At 39.8% G+C, this 18743-nt stretch overlaps 2 protein-coding genes across 8 annotated transcripts in view; both read right to left on the bottom strand.

Moving 5' to 3' along the window:
* hmgxb3 (HMG box domain containing 3) overlaps window positions 1–2613 on the bottom strand; it is a 95026-nt gene extending 92413 nt beyond the window's left edge. For 4 of the 7 annotated variants that reach the window (XM_043703262.1, XM_043703270.1, XM_043703269.1 and 1 more), the window contains exon 1: window positions 1254–2613. The gene's annotated coding sequence lies outside the window, so the exon portion shown is untranslated. Of the gene's footprint in view, window positions 1–1010; window positions 1033–1060; window positions 1081–1192 lie in introns of those variants that run through there. The other 3 variants (XM_043703263.1, XM_043703268.1, XM_043703266.1) reach the window with 3 other exon arrangements.
* Window positions 2614–3489: 876 nt separating this feature from the next.
* Window positions 3490–18737, bottom strand: LOC122556524 (signal peptidase complex subunit 3-like). Its single transcript, XM_043703261.1, has 5 exons — window positions 17342–18737; window positions 9988–10052; window positions 8095–8171; window positions 6822–6937; window positions 3490–3782 (listed from the first exon to the last, which is right to left on the bottom strand). Exons 1-5 carry the CDS (start codon window positions 17518–17520, stop codon window positions 3653–3655), a joined length of 567 nt encoding a protein of 188 aa, XP_043559196.1. The 5' UTR covers window positions 17521–18737; the 3' UTR covers window positions 3490–3652.
* Window positions 18738–18743: the final 6 nt, after the last annotated feature.

Below are 18743 nucleotides of genomic sequence, written 5' to 3'. Positions count from 1 at the left end.
TGTGAGAAACAAAGCTCACTCACTTCAATAATTTCAGTCCGAGACAAAAATCTGAAGCAGTAGTGTCATTTATTTGTACACTTGCAAGTCACAAGGAAGGGACAAAACACACACCGAATTCGACAAACGCTCGATATTTATATAATTTGGCTTCTTTTGTTCTTCAGGAATGAGGAAAGTTTGTCTAGCAGGCTAAGATAAAAGGTAGGGAGGTGGGACTTGGGGGAGGGGCGTCGGAAATGTGATAGGTGGAAAGAGGTCAAGGTGAGGGTGATAGGTCAGACTGGGGTGGGGGCGGGGAGGTCGGGAAGAAGATTGCAGGTTAGGAAGGCGGTGCTGAATTTGATGGATTTGACTGAGACAGGCTGGGGGGAGGGGAAATGAGGAAACTGGTGAAATCCGAGTTCATCCCTTGTGGTTGGAGGGTTCCTAGCTGGAAGATGAGGCGTTCTTCCTCCAACCGTCGTTTTGTTGTGGTCTGACGATGGAGGAGTCCAAAGACCTGCATATCATTGGTGGAGTGGGAATTGAAATGTTGAGCTACAGGGTGGTTGGTCCGGGTGTCCCAGAGGTGTTCTCTGAAACGCTCCGCAAGTAGCCGGCCTGTCTCCCCAATATAGAGGAGGCCACTTAATTACTAAAGCCCAGGGTCTTTGAGGTGCTATCAAGCATTTCTTGTTACAACTGCCTTCAGTCCACACTGTCATTCACTCATCCCCCTTTTGTCTTCTTCCCCTCCTATCCTTCCACTTAACCATTTCACTTTCCCCCTCTGTCCTCCTGCTTTGTCTGCCCTTTCCTAATCCTGTCACCACGTTTCTTTGCCTGCTTTTCACCTCCTCTGTCTTCCCCCTTGCCTGCTCTCCTTTCGCCCTACTCTTCCCGACTTTGCCAGCTCCCAACCTCACCTACCCCTTCCTCCTCCAGCCTTCTACCCCTATCTCCTCTTTCTTTCCCCCACGCCCCTGCCCTATGCTCTCCCCCTAGCTCTGCCTCTCCCTCTCCCTCACCTCCACCATGATCCCAGCAGGTTCGGGCTCTCTGCTGCTCACATACTCACGGCCAATGAGCTGCAGCCTTATTGTCCTGTGTCTCTGCCTACGCTGCCCACACAGGGAGGGGGGGGGGAGGGGAGGAGAGGAAAGGGGAAAATCCCTGAAACATCCCACGCCGCCACGCCCCAAATACAAACCAGCCGCCTCCGGTCTGCACGCGCTCTGCCTCCGCCGCCGTGGCGTTTTATTTTCTCTTACCGGGACCACTCCTGGTGATTTTATCAATTCCAGTTCCGCACCTTCCTCGGACAAAATGGCGCCGTTGCTACGTTGGATTTCTCCAATCCGATCGGGTCGTCAATCGGCCCTGGCCGCGGCCCAGCCAATCCCAGCAGCCGTTTTAGGCACGTGGAGACGCGACGTGACGACAGCCGGTCGCTTTCCTGTGTGCGCAGGCACAATCCCTCACCTAGTGCCGGCCGAAAGGCGCCATCTTGGTAAAGGACAGCAGTGCCCAACTGCTGCACGGTGATATCTTCCAAACAGCAGTAAGATCAGCGGCAGATAATAACGTGCGGGGCATTTAAGGAAGAACTTCTCACACAGAGCGAGTGGTTCGGGTCTGCAGTACTTCACTACCCGCATGAGGCAATTAGTCATCCAATCCGCGGGAGAGGTGGGGCGATTCGGACATTGGCACCAAGTCATAACGCTCATTTGAAGGGCTGGTGCAGACACGAAGGGCCGAACGATCTCCTTTGTTCATCGCGATACTTCTCCGACGCTGCCCAGGTCACGAAACAATAATTCAAATCGAAAACAAAGTGTTGAGAATCTTTAAAAAAAAGCGACATTTAAAAGGCATTTTGAAGGGAATTTAAATGGGAAGAGTTTAGAGGAGTGTTCGCCAAATGCTAGCATGTGGGACTTGATCACATTGGGATGTCTGTTCGATGCAGATGAGTTGGACCTAAGGGTCTGTTACCATGGTGTATGACTGATTATAAATCCAGTCTGTTCCAGGCAGCAGCTTTGGTAGCAGCTGCAGAGCCAGAAACCAAAGTTGACCATGCCCAAGTTCTGAGGGAGGATCTCTGGACTCGAAACATTAACTCTTTGTTTATAACTTTATAAATGTCCCCATACTTAATGAGTTTCTTCAGAAATTTCTATTTTTGTTGCTGGACTATATAACTCTCTGAGCTTTTCTTGGAGACCATGTGTGGATTGAGTTGCAAAGTCTCACTTCGGACTGCTTTAAAGTGAATTTTTTTCTTCTCACCCACCTCCTTCAAAACATGGACAAGGGTGAACCCTTGTCTATTTTTATATCATCATGTAGAGTGCTGGTGTTGGACTGGGGTGGACAAAGTCAAAAATCACACGACATCGGGTTATAGTCCAACAGGTTTCTTTGAAACTGCAAGCTTTTGGAGCCCCGCACCTTCCTCAGGCAGGCCTCGCTGCTGGATCAATCTGTTGGCCTATAACCCAATATTGTGTGATTTTTGACTTTTATATCAGACAACTGATTTTTAGTGCTTTAGGTAAAAACAATGACTGCAGATGCTGGAAACCAGATTCTAGATTAGTGGTACTGGAAGAGCATAACAGTTCAGGCGGCATCCGAGGAGCAGTAAAATAGATGTTTCGGGCAAAAGCCCTTCATCAGGAATTTAGGTGCTCTAGTCCTGACTGACTGGTATTTTTAAACACCACCTGCCTGTTGCGAAAAAGGAATGGACCACATTCTATTGTACTCTCTTTATTACAATGATTGTCCATCCCCAGGAGGAGTGAGTTTGTACTAAATATCATAAAACAGGTCTCGAGCAGTGATAGCAGCCCAGAGAAGCTTTGGGAGTAATCACTATCTCAGAATGCTTCAGTTGCTGCTGCACAATCAACATAGAAATTTAGCAATGGAAATTATTTCAACTTTCAGGATATATTGTTTTAATGTTTGTTTCCGATACAGAAGACCCTACAGAGGTTAACTCTAGTTTTAATATTGATTCTTGTGGGAATTTGTATTTTACTTAAAGTTTTAATTTACCTGAATGTGACTTTAGTGTGTTTTAACTTTCTCAATTAATAAAATAACACTTGGCAAAAATAATAATTAAAGTTGTATGTCCTAATTGGATTATGAATTTGATTTTTGCACTGCACCAAAATGTTATCCTCAACATGTATATTTAATCAAAATTGATGGAGAAACTGAGCAGGTCTGATAGTATCTGTGGAGAGAAAGCAGAGTTAATGTTTTGAGTCTATGGACACTTACGTTCTGAAGAACAGTCAGTGGACTCAAAAGATTAACTTTGATTTCTCCCCACAGTTGCTGCCCGAACGTCTGAGTTTACAGCAATTTCTGTTTCACATTTCCAGCATCTGCAGATGTTTGTTTTGTGTATATTTAATGCCTCATCTGGAATAGAATAATCACCACTGTTCAAGAAAATAACTAAACCATAGTTGAACAGCTATTAAAAATAGTCTAAGCAAAAACAGAGGTGCATTTTCTTCAGCAGTCTTTTATTAAAAACATTTTGCATTGTTTAGTTAAATTACAAAAAGTTTAGACATTGTAATTAGGTAGTTTTCCAAATTTTGTCATGTCTCATGGTTCATACCTGTAACCAACCCTTTTTTTATCAACAACTTCTGATATTTTCATATTTTTCAGGTAATGGTATTACTTTGTGTCCAGAAGCAGGTATCAGATACAAGATTCCAGCATTTGGAACAATATTCCATGAAAGAGATAATGAGACGTTATTTCCTCTAAGGGGAGGAGGAACAGAAAGAAAGTGAAAAAGGTCAACAGTATGGTCTTGTCAATGCTGGATCTTTAGATTCATTTTAGCTTATGTTGAAAATTGCCCTCATTTGTTCCAAGTTACAACACTAAGTACTATTTCTGCACTGTGGAGTGACATTTATCGTCCACAGCAGTTTATCATTATTTTTTCAAAAAGTATAATACCAATGGAGTACAAGGGTTAGAGGAAAATCATCACAATCTCAGAAAAATACCAACACTACTCCTGCACTCTTGCAATTCTGAAATTTAATTGCAACACCACAAATGGTCATGCATTTACTACCTAAATCCTGAAGTATCCACTTCTCCCTGAAATTGTCTACCTCTCCATCATTCTTTATAATGCTCCTCAAAACTTCCATTTTTACAATGCTTTTGGTATCCTTGTATGGCTTAGAGCCAAATTTATTTGATAACCCTTCTGTGAAGCAACTTGCAATATTTTATGTTAAAGGCACAGTAAAATACACCTTGTTCTTGTGTAGGAGCTTAATTATTTCTTCTGAAGCTACTAAAGTTTAGCACTTCTTACAACACTTTCCACCCATCTGCACAAAAACAAAATAGACAGCATAGAACAGGCTCACACTAACTTAATCTGTCAGTGTGCCATACTGTTACGCTCAAATTAATTATTCAGCCCTGGATGTAAATTACAAATTCCTGATCACTCCAAGAGGCAGAAAAGTATTTCACTAATATGTCATATTATTCATGTAAAAATTCCCAATTTCTTACAGGAAATAAGAATATCTTGTAGAAGCAGTGAAAACAACTAAATAAGCAATGTTGCGGAAAAGTTGAAAACTGTACTTGAAATGCTATCTAAACATTCACACCAGTGACTGAACTCTTATTGAATATTTACTTTCTTGTTCCTCCACATGTAAAAAGTCTTAAGGAATGTAAACATATGAAAGTCGAAAATAAGCCAAAGAAAACTGCATAAGGTGAAGTAGAGAATGATGATACAAAATAGATTCACGAAGACAGCTTTCAAGCTGAATCTTAAGAGAGGTGGATGGAGAAGTTTAGGAAGGAAATTCCAGAGCTCAGGGCCAAGGTAGCCGAAGGAAGGCTCCCAATGATGAGGGAATTTCAGAGAGCACAGGAGGCCAAGACAGAAGGAATGCAGATTTTACAAAGGATTGCAAAGTTGGATAAAGGTATAGAGACAAGAGGTGATGGCACAAGGGAATTTGACAAGAAAAGTTAGAATCATTATTTGAAACAGTTGAGCATGAGGTGATGGTGAAAGTGGACTTAGTGCGGGCTAGGGTAGCAGAGTTTCACTGAGCTGAAGTTTATGGACGATGTGATGAAGCCATGAAGCAGTGGATTAGTCAGGGCTTAAAGTGTAATAGCGTGAACAAAGGATTTAGCAATACATTAGTTGACCCAGAAGTGCTAATGAGCCTGTTTGGAAAGTAAAGTTGCTGCTTCTCACAATGGAGAGAATATGGAATCAGAGCCCAACTCCAAGTCAAAAAGGAATAATAGTTGCTGCCAGAATGCTTCAAACAAGACAGTGGAGGGAGAGGGAGATCACTAATGTTTAACTAACGGATGTTATGACGTATCCAGTAGGCATGTTAGAGCAGAGTGTTGAGAGAAGTAGTGAAAAGGGAGTGGGCATCGTCTGCTTACATGTACTGAGTTTTTGGATGATGTCACCAAGGAACAGCAGGAAGATGAACATGACCTAAGAAGGTGGACTTCAGAGTTAATGATGCAGGAACATACGATGCATGAGAGGACCATTTTGCCCTCAAGCCTATTTGCAATTCAATAAGATTAGGGTTAATATGGTTGTGGTTTAAATTCCACTCTCATGTCGGTTTGCTTATAATCCATTGGAATATTGGAAGGAAAGTCACTGCTAGAGGTAAGAATGGAACCAAGCAAGAACAGTGTCACTGAGTTAAACAATAGACAAGAGGCTAGTTGTCCCAAAAGCTGCAGAACAATAATGGGATACTGCACCAATTCCAAATGTGAATTGGACGAGGGCTCTTTACTGTTGGACAGAAAGCTATTTGGAGAGATTCAAATACAAAGTTGATGCTAAGACCTGGTTATTAACATTGCACTCAAAAAATGGAAAGAAAACAAAGCTTTAAAATGGGGTAATCATTTTGATGAAAAGACAATGGCATCAGTTTTGAAGATGTGCCTGAGAGAACACAATTTTAAATATCAACTAGTAATGGATCAGGAAAAGAAGGTTGGATCAGTGGAATTAGGGTCATGGGAGCATTTTACATTTCTCTTCATTAGTACCTCATGTCTCCCAACATCCCATTTTTCCTATTTACATAGTCCTGAATGGTTTTACTGTTCTTGTACATTTTTGTTAGCAGCAAATTTTGATACACTTTTTTTTTCCCCCTGTGAATCGTACTGAATCTTGGAATACATCACTTGTGCAATTTCAGCAAGATAGGTGAACCCTACTCCTTTGTTCCTAATCTAGCAACCCTACATTCCAACTGTGCTACTACATCTTTCCTATCCTATAAGTTTTTTTTTGTTTAAACAAGCCATCCAAAGGATGTATTATCCAGTGACTTCTCAAAACTCTCATTTATTTAATTTTCAAAAGTTCTAAAGTTGTCACGTTACTCAACCTTAACAAATTTATGCTGGATAATTTGAAGCATTTCTAAGTGCTAAGTAATTTAACCTGGAATTACAAATTTTAAGACATTGTTCATAAGTGTTATTAAACAAACTTATAGATAGTTACTAGTTTAGGCTTCTTGATCATCAACTTTAGAATAATGTAGAAACACCAAAGCTGGGAAATACAATCTTGTATTGTAATCTCATTAAATCTACTTTAAACTCTGATTTTAATTAAGAGAATAATTGGTGCAAAATGTCAACCCTCCAAAACATTGAATCCTACAGGAGCAAAATGCACTTAACAATGAGAAAGCTTTTATAGTTCATCAATAATCTTTTACTTTTCTCGTATATAAGAAACATTTTTCACTTACATCAGGCCATTTCCATCATCCAACAATAAATATTTAGGGCTCATATTCTGAAGATTAAGTCTAGTGTTCACTCCTCGCTGAAGAATTTTATCCCATAGAACCACTTGATTCAATTTCTAAGTTGTAAATTAGTGCAGAACAAAAAAAAAGGAATTATCAGATTTCAACAAACTAATTAAAATAGTTGCAGGAAGGAATTTCAAGATTGCACCATAATATCAATGTAAATATTATTATAAGGCATAGAAGTAAACAGAAATATACTCTTGTGCAATACTAAAATTAACATGGTGCCACTATTTAAGAAAGGTGGTAAGGAAAAGCCAGGAACTATAGACCGGTGAGCCGGACATCAGCAATGGGCAAGTTGTTGGAGGGAATCCTGAGGGACAGGATTTACATGTATTTGGAAAAGCAAGGACGGATTCGGGATAGTCAATGTGACATTGTGCGTGAGAAAACATGTCTCACTAACTTGATTGAGTTTTTTGAGGAAGTAACAAAGAGGATTGATGAGGGCAAAGCAGTGGACATGATCTATATGGACTTCAGCAAGGCCTTCAACAAAGTTCCTCATGGTAGACTGGTTAGTACTGTTAGAGTTCATGGAATACAGGAGGACTAGCCATTTGGATACAGGACTAGTTCGAAGGTAGAAGTTAAAATCACACAACACCAAGTTATAGTCTAACAGATTTACTTGGAAGTAGTAGCTTTCGGAGGACTGCTTCTTCATCAGGTAGCTGTGGAGCAGGATCATAAGACACAGAATTTATAGCAAAACAGTGTTGTGCAACTGAAACGATATATTGAAGAAAACGATATATATTAGATTGCTGTTACGTCTTTCATCTTTTAGAATGGGTTGCAGGTTTTGGTTCATTAATATATAAATCCCAGAACTTCTTTCAAGTCACATTCTCAAGATAAAGTTATCTGTGTATCAAATGAGCTACCAGACAAAGTGATGGAGGCTGATAAAATTACAACCTTTCAATGGCACCTGGATGGGTTTATGATTGGGAAGGGTTCATAGGGATATGGGTCAAAGGCTGGAAAATGGGACTAGATTTATTTAGGATATCTTGTTGGCATGCATGAATTTGACCAAAGGGGCTGTTTTCATGCTCTATAAAAAGGAATCAGGTTGCTGAAAAACATGGATTATAGGTAAAAAGATAATGCTTAAAGGAATGAATATGGAAATAGCACATCCACATAGATGTATTTTCGACAGTTTGCACAGCGTAATATCTACACAAATTCAACTTACATTCTTTGCTGTAGCATATTCTGCAGTTAGATATAGGAAAAGCTGCTTAACATTCCAGTTGAATACTGGTCCGAGATGTAAATAAATGGTTAAAGAAAATATGGGTTCAGAATCAATTCACACAATAGAAGTCCTCTACTGCAACAACTGCTTTGATAAATTGATGATTAGCCAAATGAAAGTGATTTTAAAATACTGTATAATAACTTCTTTCTCGGGTTGTACTCTGAATTTCCTTTTCTTGATCCTATTCATAGTTCTTCAGGTGCACAACATCAAACAAGCATGAGTGTTCCTGCAATCTACTTTCAAGAGAGACAGAGAACTGATAAAATTGGCACTTTAAATGGTTACAGCATTCAGTGTGGGCAATATATTACATCGTTTATATAAAATGCTTGGAAAGAACAAGTAACTTTAGGTCGATGATTCCCAGTCATTTTCACAAATTGCTTGGTTGCTTCACATCTTGGATCAAGAATCACACAAGCCAATTGTGCCTATACTGATTGTTTGAAAGAGCTACAAAATTTACCATTTCCCTGCTCTTTCATATTAGTTCCACAATTTTCTCTATTCACTTCTTCTGAAAACATCTATTGGATGTTTTTTCTTTAATTCATTCACAGAATGAGGGCCAGCATTAATTGCCTATCCCAGAGGGCAGTTAAGAGTCAACCACAATGCTGTGAGTCTGGAGTCACCTATAGTCCAGATGAGGTAAGGATGGCAGTTTCCTCCCCTCAAGGACACTGGTGAACCAGATGGATTTTTCTGACATTTGCTGGACAATGAATTCAAGGTCATCATTAGACCCTTAAATCCAGATTTTTATTGGATTCAAATTCCATTATCTGCCATGGCAGGATTCAAACCCTGGTACCCAGAACATTACCTGAGTCTCTGGATTACTAGTCCCATAATAATATCACCACACCATCACTTTGTCCAAATTGGCACAGTTTTTTCAGGTACTATGTACGAGGTTGCTCCTGTGTTTGGATTTTCTTGTGAGGAGAGGTTCAGCGGATTAGACTTGCACTCATTGGAATTTCGTAAAAGAAGAGGAGACCTTATTGAAACATAAGATTCTTAGGGGGCTTTACAAAGTAAATGTAGAGTAGTTTTTTCCCCTTGTTGTAACGTCTAAGATCAGATGGCAAAATCGCAGAATAAGGAATCACCTATTCAAGACAGAGCTATCTCTTGGATGGTGGTGAATCTGTGGAATTCCTTCCCACAGAGGGTTGAAGAGGCTCGTTGTTTAAATATTTAATGCCGAGACAGATTTCTAATTAAGGGACACAATGGTTATGGGGAAAAGTCAGGAATATGGCGTTGAGGATTATCAGATTACCCTGATGTAACTGAACAGCAGAGAACACTCTGGGCAAAATGGCCTTCTGCGGCTTCAGTGTCTTATGCATTCTAGTTTCTAGCAACTTGGTGCAGAACAAAATGTTTCATCTTTTCTCCTCTGGATTTCTTTGCTCCGTCCATTGTTTCCTCAGATTACTGACATTTTTATTTAATTTATTATTTTTGGTATTGTGTTTTTTTTGTTTTGGTTAGCTTCAAATATTTGTTCTATGCTGTAACTGATGGGAGGAGGTGGATATTGATGCTTCTCATGTTTCAAGTTGAGTGAAGAACTCAATGGACCAAGGATTTTGCATGTTTCTGTGTTGGTGTCAGTTGTAATCTAATTCCATGATTAGACACACCATTTTCTTTGTAACATGCAATACCAGTATGGTAGAAAGCAATGCAGATGGACTTCAGTCTTTTACCATTTAGCAATTCCAACAATCTTCTCTCTAACTTGGGATGGCTGATGTCTTAGCCCTCAGCTTGCTTAGCACAATGATTGAATCAATTTTTAAAAAAGGATATCAACAAAAATGCTAAAATTTATGGATCCTAAATCATGGTTTCCAGTGTAGTCTTCATATATTTTTCTGAAATGGATGCAAAAAAACTTCAAAACACACGTAACACGCTTCTTCTTGTCCAGTACTGTGCACTTATATCCTGTATGTTTACAGCAGATGAGGCTTTACCTCATTATTTCACATACTTGATTTTTTTTTCAAAATAGCAATAAAGATATAGAAATCAAAAAGTCTTATTTTGTAGATAATAAAACAGGTAGTCAATCACTTTGGCAATATTCTAGTGTATTACAATTTACATAAGCAAAAGACTAGAGGATTTTTTTTCAAAGTAGAAATCTTTCAGCATTTTGCAATATTTGCTCGACTGAACAGGCTTTAAGATTTGCACTGGCAATGGATGTTTTTGCTATTGCAAAGACAAACAGCTTTGACATGTATACCACACACTCACGTTAGCTGGTGGGTAGCAACTGGGTAGTAATTCAATCAGTTCCAATATTATGAAGTGCAGGAGCAAATTCCACATAATACCTGGCTATAAACTGACACTTAATGTTGTATACTAAGCCCAACAATCAAAACCATGCAGTAATATCTTTCATGCATCATGACATCCACACTGCAAGAGTAATGATGGTGACATCATTACTGTAGGGAATCTTTAGTCTCATAGGATGTAAAATTAATGGGTGTATATTAAAAGCAAGTTTATATTTGTTTTACCATTTTTACTGCACATATTGTTACAATAAATTGGGTAAATCAATGATTAAACTACTTAGTATATCAAATTGACCATAACTTCTCTGTGGTTTGTAGAATAAATCATTATGATCATCTGAAAAAAACCTATCAACTTCAAAATTCACTCTCTTCACCAGCGATGCAGAGTGACAGCATGTGCATAATCCAGAAGATACACTACAGCAACTCACCCTGTCTCCTTTGACAGCACCTTCCCAAATGATGGTCTCTACCACATGAAGAACAGAGTAGGTATACCACCACCTGCAAATTCCCATCGAAGCCACTCACCACCCCAGATGTTCGACAAGGTTCCGCATGGTAGGCTGGTTAGCAAGGTTAGATCACACGGAATCCGGGGGAGCTAGCCAATTGGATACAAAATTGGCTTGAGGATAGGAGACGGAGGGTTGCTTTTTGGACAGGAGGCTGACGACCAGCGGTGTACTGCTAGGATTGGTGCTAGCCAAACTGCTTTTTGTTATTTAAATAAATGATTTGGATGTGAATATAGCAGATATGATTACTGAGTTTTCAGATGACATCAAAATTGGTGGTGGAGTGATCAGTGAAGGAGGTTATCTCAGAGTACAATGGAACCTTGATCAGATGGGCCAATGGACCGAAGACTGGCAGATGGATTTTAATTTAGATAAATGTGAGGTGTTGCATTTTGGTAAGGCAAACCAGGGCAGGTCTTATATTGTTAATGGTAAGGCCCTTAGGACTGCCACTGAACAATGAGAGCTAAGGGTGTAGGTGCATAGTTCCTTGCAAGTGGAGTCACGGCCAGTGAAGAAGAGGTTTAGCATGCTTGCCTTTATTGGTCAGTGCCTTCAACAGTATAGGAGTTGGGATGTCGTGTTGCAACTGTACAGGACATTAGGGAGGACATGATTAGAATACTGCATTCAATTCTGGTCTCCCTGCTGTAGGAAAGATGTTGTTAAAACTTGAAAGGGTTCAGAAAAGAAATACAAGGATGTTGCTAGGATTGGAGGATTCCAGCTATCAGGAGAGGCTGAATAAGCTGGAGTCTTTTACCCTGGAGCTCAGGCTGAGGGGTGACCTTGATAAAGGTTTATAAAATCATGAAGGGCATGGATAGGATGAATTGCCAAGATGTTTTACGTCGGGTAGGGGAGTCCAAAACTAGGGGCATAGCTTTAAGGTGAGAGGGAAAAGATTAAAGAGGACCTGAGGATCAACTTCAACATGCAGGGGTAGTGCATGTATGAAATGAGCATCCAGAGGCAGGTACAATTACAACATTTAAAAAGCATCTGGATGGGTACATGAATAGGAAGGGTTTAGAGGGAGATGAGCCAAATGCTGGAAAATGGGACTAGATCAGTTGAGAATATCTGGTCAGTGCAGATAATTTGGACTGAAGGGTCTGTTTCTGTGTTTACAACTCTATGACTCTATCCTGGGACAATATCAGTGGTTCTTCACTGTTGCTAGGTCAAAGTTCTAGAAACACATGGGTAAACTGCAGTGGTTCAGTCAGGCATCTCATCACCATCTTTTCAATGGATGAACAATAACTGCTAGCGTAGTGAGTGATGGCCACATCCCGTCAACAAATAAAGAAATCAGGTTTTAGACACAATGCGTCATTTTCTGTATAATTTTTCATAATATTTGTGATTAACGACCAATTGAGTAGCATATATTATAAAATAAGAGCATTAAAGGATTAGGTGATAATGAGGAGCATAGCCAGTAAATATCAATAAATCATAAAAGTTCTGATGAAAGAAACATAACATCAAGTCCAAAATAGATTGAAGGAGAGAGGTTCAGAGGAAGATCCTTGCAAGTATCCCCTTTTGAGATAGGAAACAAAACTTATTTCTTAATCCTCCTTTGTACTATTCTATAAAATAAACAGACCAAAGAGGGAGACTTTAGTGAGTATTAATCAAAGGCTTTGCATCAGCTCACTCCTAACACTCCAATGATTGATACCACTTATAACTGGATATTGCTCGAAAGGCATCAGAGCCAGAAAACTCAGTACATCAAAATAGGCAAGATTTGAAAAAAAATGGCCTGGATTTCCCAAACTGCACAACACTGAAAATTGTGGGAATTCATTAGGTGCATCCGAGAACTCTGTGGGGAGCTAAGGAAGTGACTGCTGGGCCCCTTGCTGAGATATTTGTACCATCGATAGTCACAGGTGAGGTGCTGGAAGATTGGAGGTTGGCAAACGTGGTGCCACAATTTACGAAAGGTAGTAAGGAAAAGCCAGGAACTATGGACTGGTGAGCTTGACGTCGGTGGTGGGCAAGTTGTTGGAGGGAATCCTGAGGGACAGGACTTATATGTATTTGGAAAGACAAAGACTGATTAGGGATAGTCAACATGACTTTGTGCATGGGAAATCATGTCTCACTGACTTGATTGAGTTTTTTGAAAAAGTAACAAATAGGATTGATGAGAGCAGAGTGGTGGACATGATGTACACAGACTTCAATAAGGTGTTCGACAAGGTTCCTCACAGTAGATTGGTTAACAAGGTTACATCTCATGGAATGCAGGGAGAACTAGCCATTTGGATACAGAACCGGCTTGAAGGTAGAAGACAGAGGGTAGTGGTGGAGGGTTGCTTTTCAAAATGGAGGCCTGTGACCAATGGAGTGCCACAACGATCGGTGTTGGGTCCACTACTTTTCGTCATTTATATAAATGTGAATGTAAGAGGTATAATCAGTAAGTTTGCAGATGACGCCAAAATTAGAGGTGTAGTGGACAGTGAAGAAGGTTACCTCAGAGTACAATAGGATCTTGATCAGGTGGCCAATGGGCTGAGGAGTGGCAGGTGGAGTTTAATTTAGATAAATGTGAGGTGCTGCATTTTGAAAAGGTAAATCAGAGCTGGACTTATACACTTAATGGTAATGTCTTGGGGAGTGTTGCTGAACAAAGAGACCTTGGAGAGCAGGTTCAAAGTTCCTTGACACTGGAGTTTCAGGTGGATAGGGTAGTGAAGAAGGCATTCGGTATGCTTTCCTTTATTGGTCAGAGGATTGAGTTCAGGAGTTGAGAGGTCATGTTGTGGCTGTACAGGACATTGGTTTGGTCACTGTTGGAATGTTGCATGTAGTTCTGGTCTCCCTCCTATCGGAAAGATATCATGAAACTTGAAAGGGTTCAGAAAAGATTTACAAGGATGTTGCCAGGCTTGGATGATTTGAGCTATAGGGAGGGCTGAATAGGCTGGGGCTGTTTTCCCTGGAGGGTCAAAGACAGAGGGGTGACTTTATAGAGGTTTATAAAATAATGACAGGCATGGATATGGTAAATAGACAAGGTCTTTTCTCTAGGGTGGCGGAGTCCAGATCGAGAGGGCATAGGTTTAAGGTGAGAGGGGAAAAATTTAAAAGGGACCTAAGTGGCAACGTCTTCATGCTGAGTGTGGTGCATGTATGGAATAAGCTGTCAAAGGAAGTGGTAGAGGCTGGTACAATTACATCAAAAAGGCATCTGAATGAGTGTATGAATAGGAAGGTATCAAAGGGAGATAGGCCAAGTGCTGACAAATGGGACGAGGTTAGGATGTCTGGTCGGCATGGACGAGTTGGATTTAAGAGTCTGTCTCCATGCTGTACATCTCTATGACTTTATTACTCTATGTTTATTTAAATGACAGTTTAAATTTAGGAAAGGAACTTAGACCATCATGGCAGAACTGACTTCCAAATATAAAATGAATCTTTGTTACAATAAATAACTAAGATGACATTAAGGTGAGGCCAATAGGACAATATTATTCAATAAAAAATCAACACAGTCTGATGCAATAGACCACTATCCTCCCCAGCAGCAACACCACTTCAAATCTTAAGTTGCTCCAACAACAAAACCACTTTACAAAACATCATTTGCCCAAATTCCCCACTGTCAAAAGTCTCAAGACCACAAAGACTGATTCTTTTTTGACCCGCAAATGACCAATTCATTTGGTTTTGTAGGCTCCATGTTTTCCAACACAACCAACACTAACATTTTATAATAAGTAAAAACAAAGACTGCAGATGCTGGAAACCAGAGTCTAGATTAGAGTGGTGCTGGAAAAGCACAGCAGCTCAGGCAGCATTCGAGGAGCAGGAAAATCGACGTTTCGGGCAAAAGCCCTACATTTTATAGCTCTGTTGATCTCCACATGTCTCAGCACATTGTTTTCAAAATCTTCACATTCCATCTTGATTTCACTCTATAATCTATTACAGACTCTTCTGATAATTAATCACTTGACAGCTCTTTCTTTTTCTATTGCTCCACTATGGACCTTAGCCACCATAGCCATGTTCCTCAAATATGTCTGAAACCTCATTTCCTTGCCTGAACTCTCTTTATCCTCAATCACTTCAGATCATTTTTAAATTCAATCTTTTCTTGTGCTCAATGAAAATTAGCTTGGTATGTCCGGTCACATAAAAGACATTAAACAAATGTACCTCATTTCTCAAAGGTACAAAACAAAATATAATAGAATTTCTCCTGTCTTGAGTCAGAACAGTATTATGATTGATGACATATATGAAAGCTATCAAGTTATTAATCACCAGGATACTAAAACCTATACATCTATAACATTTTAAAGTTATGATGCAGAAATATTAAAAATTTGATTAGAGTTAAGGTTTAGAAACTCGTACATCAATCCTCAGATAACATTCTTCTAAATTATCAGGTTATTTAAAATGAAATCAAAACAAGTCAGTTGTGTTGTGTTAGACAAAGAAACATTCAAAAGAGAATATCCAGAAACATGTCATTTTGTCTATGCTAGCATCTCCCAACTCACTTGATCTCACTTGACTAACACTTCATTCTGGAGAAATTCTGGAGGTCTGGCAGCATCTGTGGAGAAAGAACAGAGGTAATGTTCCAAGTCTGATATGCCTCTTTAGCACACATATCAAAACCATATTGGACTGAAACATTACCTCTTTCTGTCTCCACTGATGCTGCAGAATTGCTGAGTTGCTCCAGCACTTTGTTTTATTTCAAATTACTGCAATATTTTACTTTAATAAATATAATTTTCATCTTTTCTCCCTCATCTCCTTCCTTAGTTTCCCTTTAAAGGCATCGATGCTAGTTGCAACTCAGCTGTGGGCAAAAATGTATCAGATGGATAAAATGGGGGCAAATGTGAGATCATGCACTTTGACAAGAATAGAAGAGCTGAATGTTATTTAAATGTGGAAAAATTGCAGAAAATTACAACACCGAGGAATGTGGGGGTCCTTGTGCATACATCACAAAAAGCCAGCAGTCAAGTTCAGTAGTTAATAGGTAAGGCAAATGGAATATTGGCTTTTATTTCAAAGGGAATCAAATATAAAAAAAGGGAAGTCTTGTTAAAACTATACAGGACACTAATTAGATGACAGCTGGAATACTGTGAAGAGCTTTGGTCCCCTTATCGAAGGAAAGATATACTGGTATTGGATGTTTTCTCTGTAACTTCTGGCAGACTGTTAATAGTTACAGATTTGTCTGGGTGAGTTCTGAAATTTGTGTAGAATGATTGAATGACATCTATTCCACAATCACAACACAGCTAACAGCTTTGGAAACACATTCACCCTTGCCTTGTCATTTTATTTAATAAAGAAATCAACTTTCATTTAAAAAAAAAACTGGTACTGAAGGCAGTCTAAAGAAGTAGGTTAGCCCCAGACATGGAGGGAATGTCTTCTGAGAGGTTGAGTGAGTTGGAAGTGTAATCATCAAAGTTTAGAAAAATAACAAGCAACCTTATTGAAACATTCATGATTCTTAGGGGAATTGACAAGGTAGTTATGGTAAGGCCATTTTCCCTCCTGGGAAAGTCAAGGTCCAAAGTGCACAATTTCAAAGTAAGGAGTCACCCAGTTAAGAGAAATGAGAATGTATTTCTTTGCCGAAAGGGTGTGGAATTTGTGGAATTCTTTACCACAGAAAGCTGTAAAGGCAGGGTTGTTGAGTCCATTTAAGGCTGAGATTGATTATTAATCAGTAAGACAATAAAGAGTCATGGGGAAAAGACAGGAAATTGGAATTGAGGATTATCAGATCACCCTCAATGAGCAGCACTTTAGACTTAATGATCTGAAAGGTTTTCACGAAGATCTGTAGATTGTGAATGAGTTGGTTCGCTCACTGAACTGCTGGGCAAGCTCGTCAATTATCTCAATGATCAGAATACTCTACTTCTACTCCTAGGCCTTATGGTCTTAATCATACAGTAGCAAGTGCCCTAGTCTACCACTCTGTGGTATTATTCCTGAATTAATTATTGAAGATATACTTGTGTGGGGTTTGGGTTTGGACTCTTCACAAGTAGAGATATCTTCTGTCTGCCTAACCTATAAAAGTTTAAACAGCTACCTGTTTTAGGCCACCCTTCAGTCTTCTCATTCTAAAAAAAAGACCTCCCTCCCCCAGATTTTCATCACAATTATAACCGGAATGGAACTGGCACAAAGTCAGATCTCCGGCGGGGTTTCCACTGTGGGTCAGAGGGGATGGGTCCACACACACCAACCCACAGCCTGCTGCAGGATGATGAGCTGAGCCAGCGGCCCCTGGCTGTTGGGTACCACACTCACAGAGAGATGCCGCTCACACGGATGCTGACGGGTACCCGGGGTTGCTGGAATATTGTACTCAGGAACACCAGGAAGGTCAGCGCCGCCAACACTGTCACCGTGAAGGCCAGCAGCGAGTTAAACCGCGACATCAAGCTGTTCATCTTCCCCGCACCAGCGGCACCATCTAACAGATACATCTGGCTGCTGTCCTCCTTCCCCAAACACACCCAGCTCACAAAGCAGTCCGACCCACCCACTGCAACTCGGAATAAAGGTTCCCTGCCCCTCCTTCAACAATACCCCATTCTGTCTTTGTCTGAAGCTTTTGTCTCGCACCTGACTTCCCATTCTCTGTCAACTCTCATCATGACTGACCAATGATGTACCACAGAAGAGATAGGATATTGATTCAGGTATCTGTTCAATTGCACAATGAGTTTTGGTGCCCCAGGGAATGCTGCACATCTACCTTACCCTTCTTCACAAAATGAGAAGATCGCCCATTTCAACACGCCGCAGATTCCCACCCCTTTCTAAAATAAAAGAACAAATTACTTTGCACGATAACGTTTGCTCATTAATTTAATCTTGATCCACTGACAGCATTCATTTCTGGAAGGGGATGCATTCTATGAAGTTTAAGAAACGTGAGACGTCAGAGCAAGCAAAGTAGCAAACTACAGACAATATCGAAATATGTGTAGCTGTTTGTTTTCCTCCCCCGCAGAAACACACACAAACGCGGCCTCAGGTCAGAAGCACAAACGAAAATAAATAGCACTGGATGTGAGCAGGACTCAACAGTTCAGGTCACAATTGCTGTTGAAAAGTAATCAAGATGACAAAATTCTTAACACTTATTTTGGTCACTGCATAAAGCATTTTTTTTTGTTTGCAATTTCAAATGCTCCAAGGTTATTTTTTATTAATTGAATTTAAACATTCATAGATTGATTCTATCCAAAAGTGTTAAACTGAATCAAATCATAAAAAGTGATCAATTTAAGCTTAGTAGGATTCTCCATTAGTTACTTGAGCTCAATAGAATCTCTCAATAACTGGTATGTATGAGTACAACTTTTGCACTAAAGTATTTTTAACGATTAGATTAAAAAAGTCCAAAGACAGGATTCCATTGCAACTCTTTAAAGCTAATCACTATTTAGTAATCTCATCTGTTTGTAGATCTGTAGTTAATGACTGTGACAAGATCAGGTTCTCTCCATCCTATAAGTCAGACTTCTGATGGAATTGCAAGCTGACAGTGTACCATAAATGTTTGCATGGACCTGCAAAGATTTGCCTTCCTCAACTTCATGTAAGCAGGAAGTGAAAGATAATATCCCCTTTGACATGTAAAAATACACCCAATATTACATTCATAATTTCAGTACAAAAATGAAAGTCAACTTAACTCTTA

Source organism: Chiloscyllium plagiosum, chromosome 14, assembly GCF_004010195.1.
Source record: "Chiloscyllium plagiosum isolate BGI_BamShark_2017 chromosome 14, ASM401019v2, whole genome shotgun sequence".
In the NCBI taxonomy this organism is placed as follows: domain Eukaryota; kingdom Metazoa; phylum Chordata; class Chondrichthyes; order Orectolobiformes; family Hemiscylliidae; genus Chiloscyllium; species Chiloscyllium plagiosum.
This window is presented reverse-complemented; position numbering and strand designations above follow the sequence as displayed.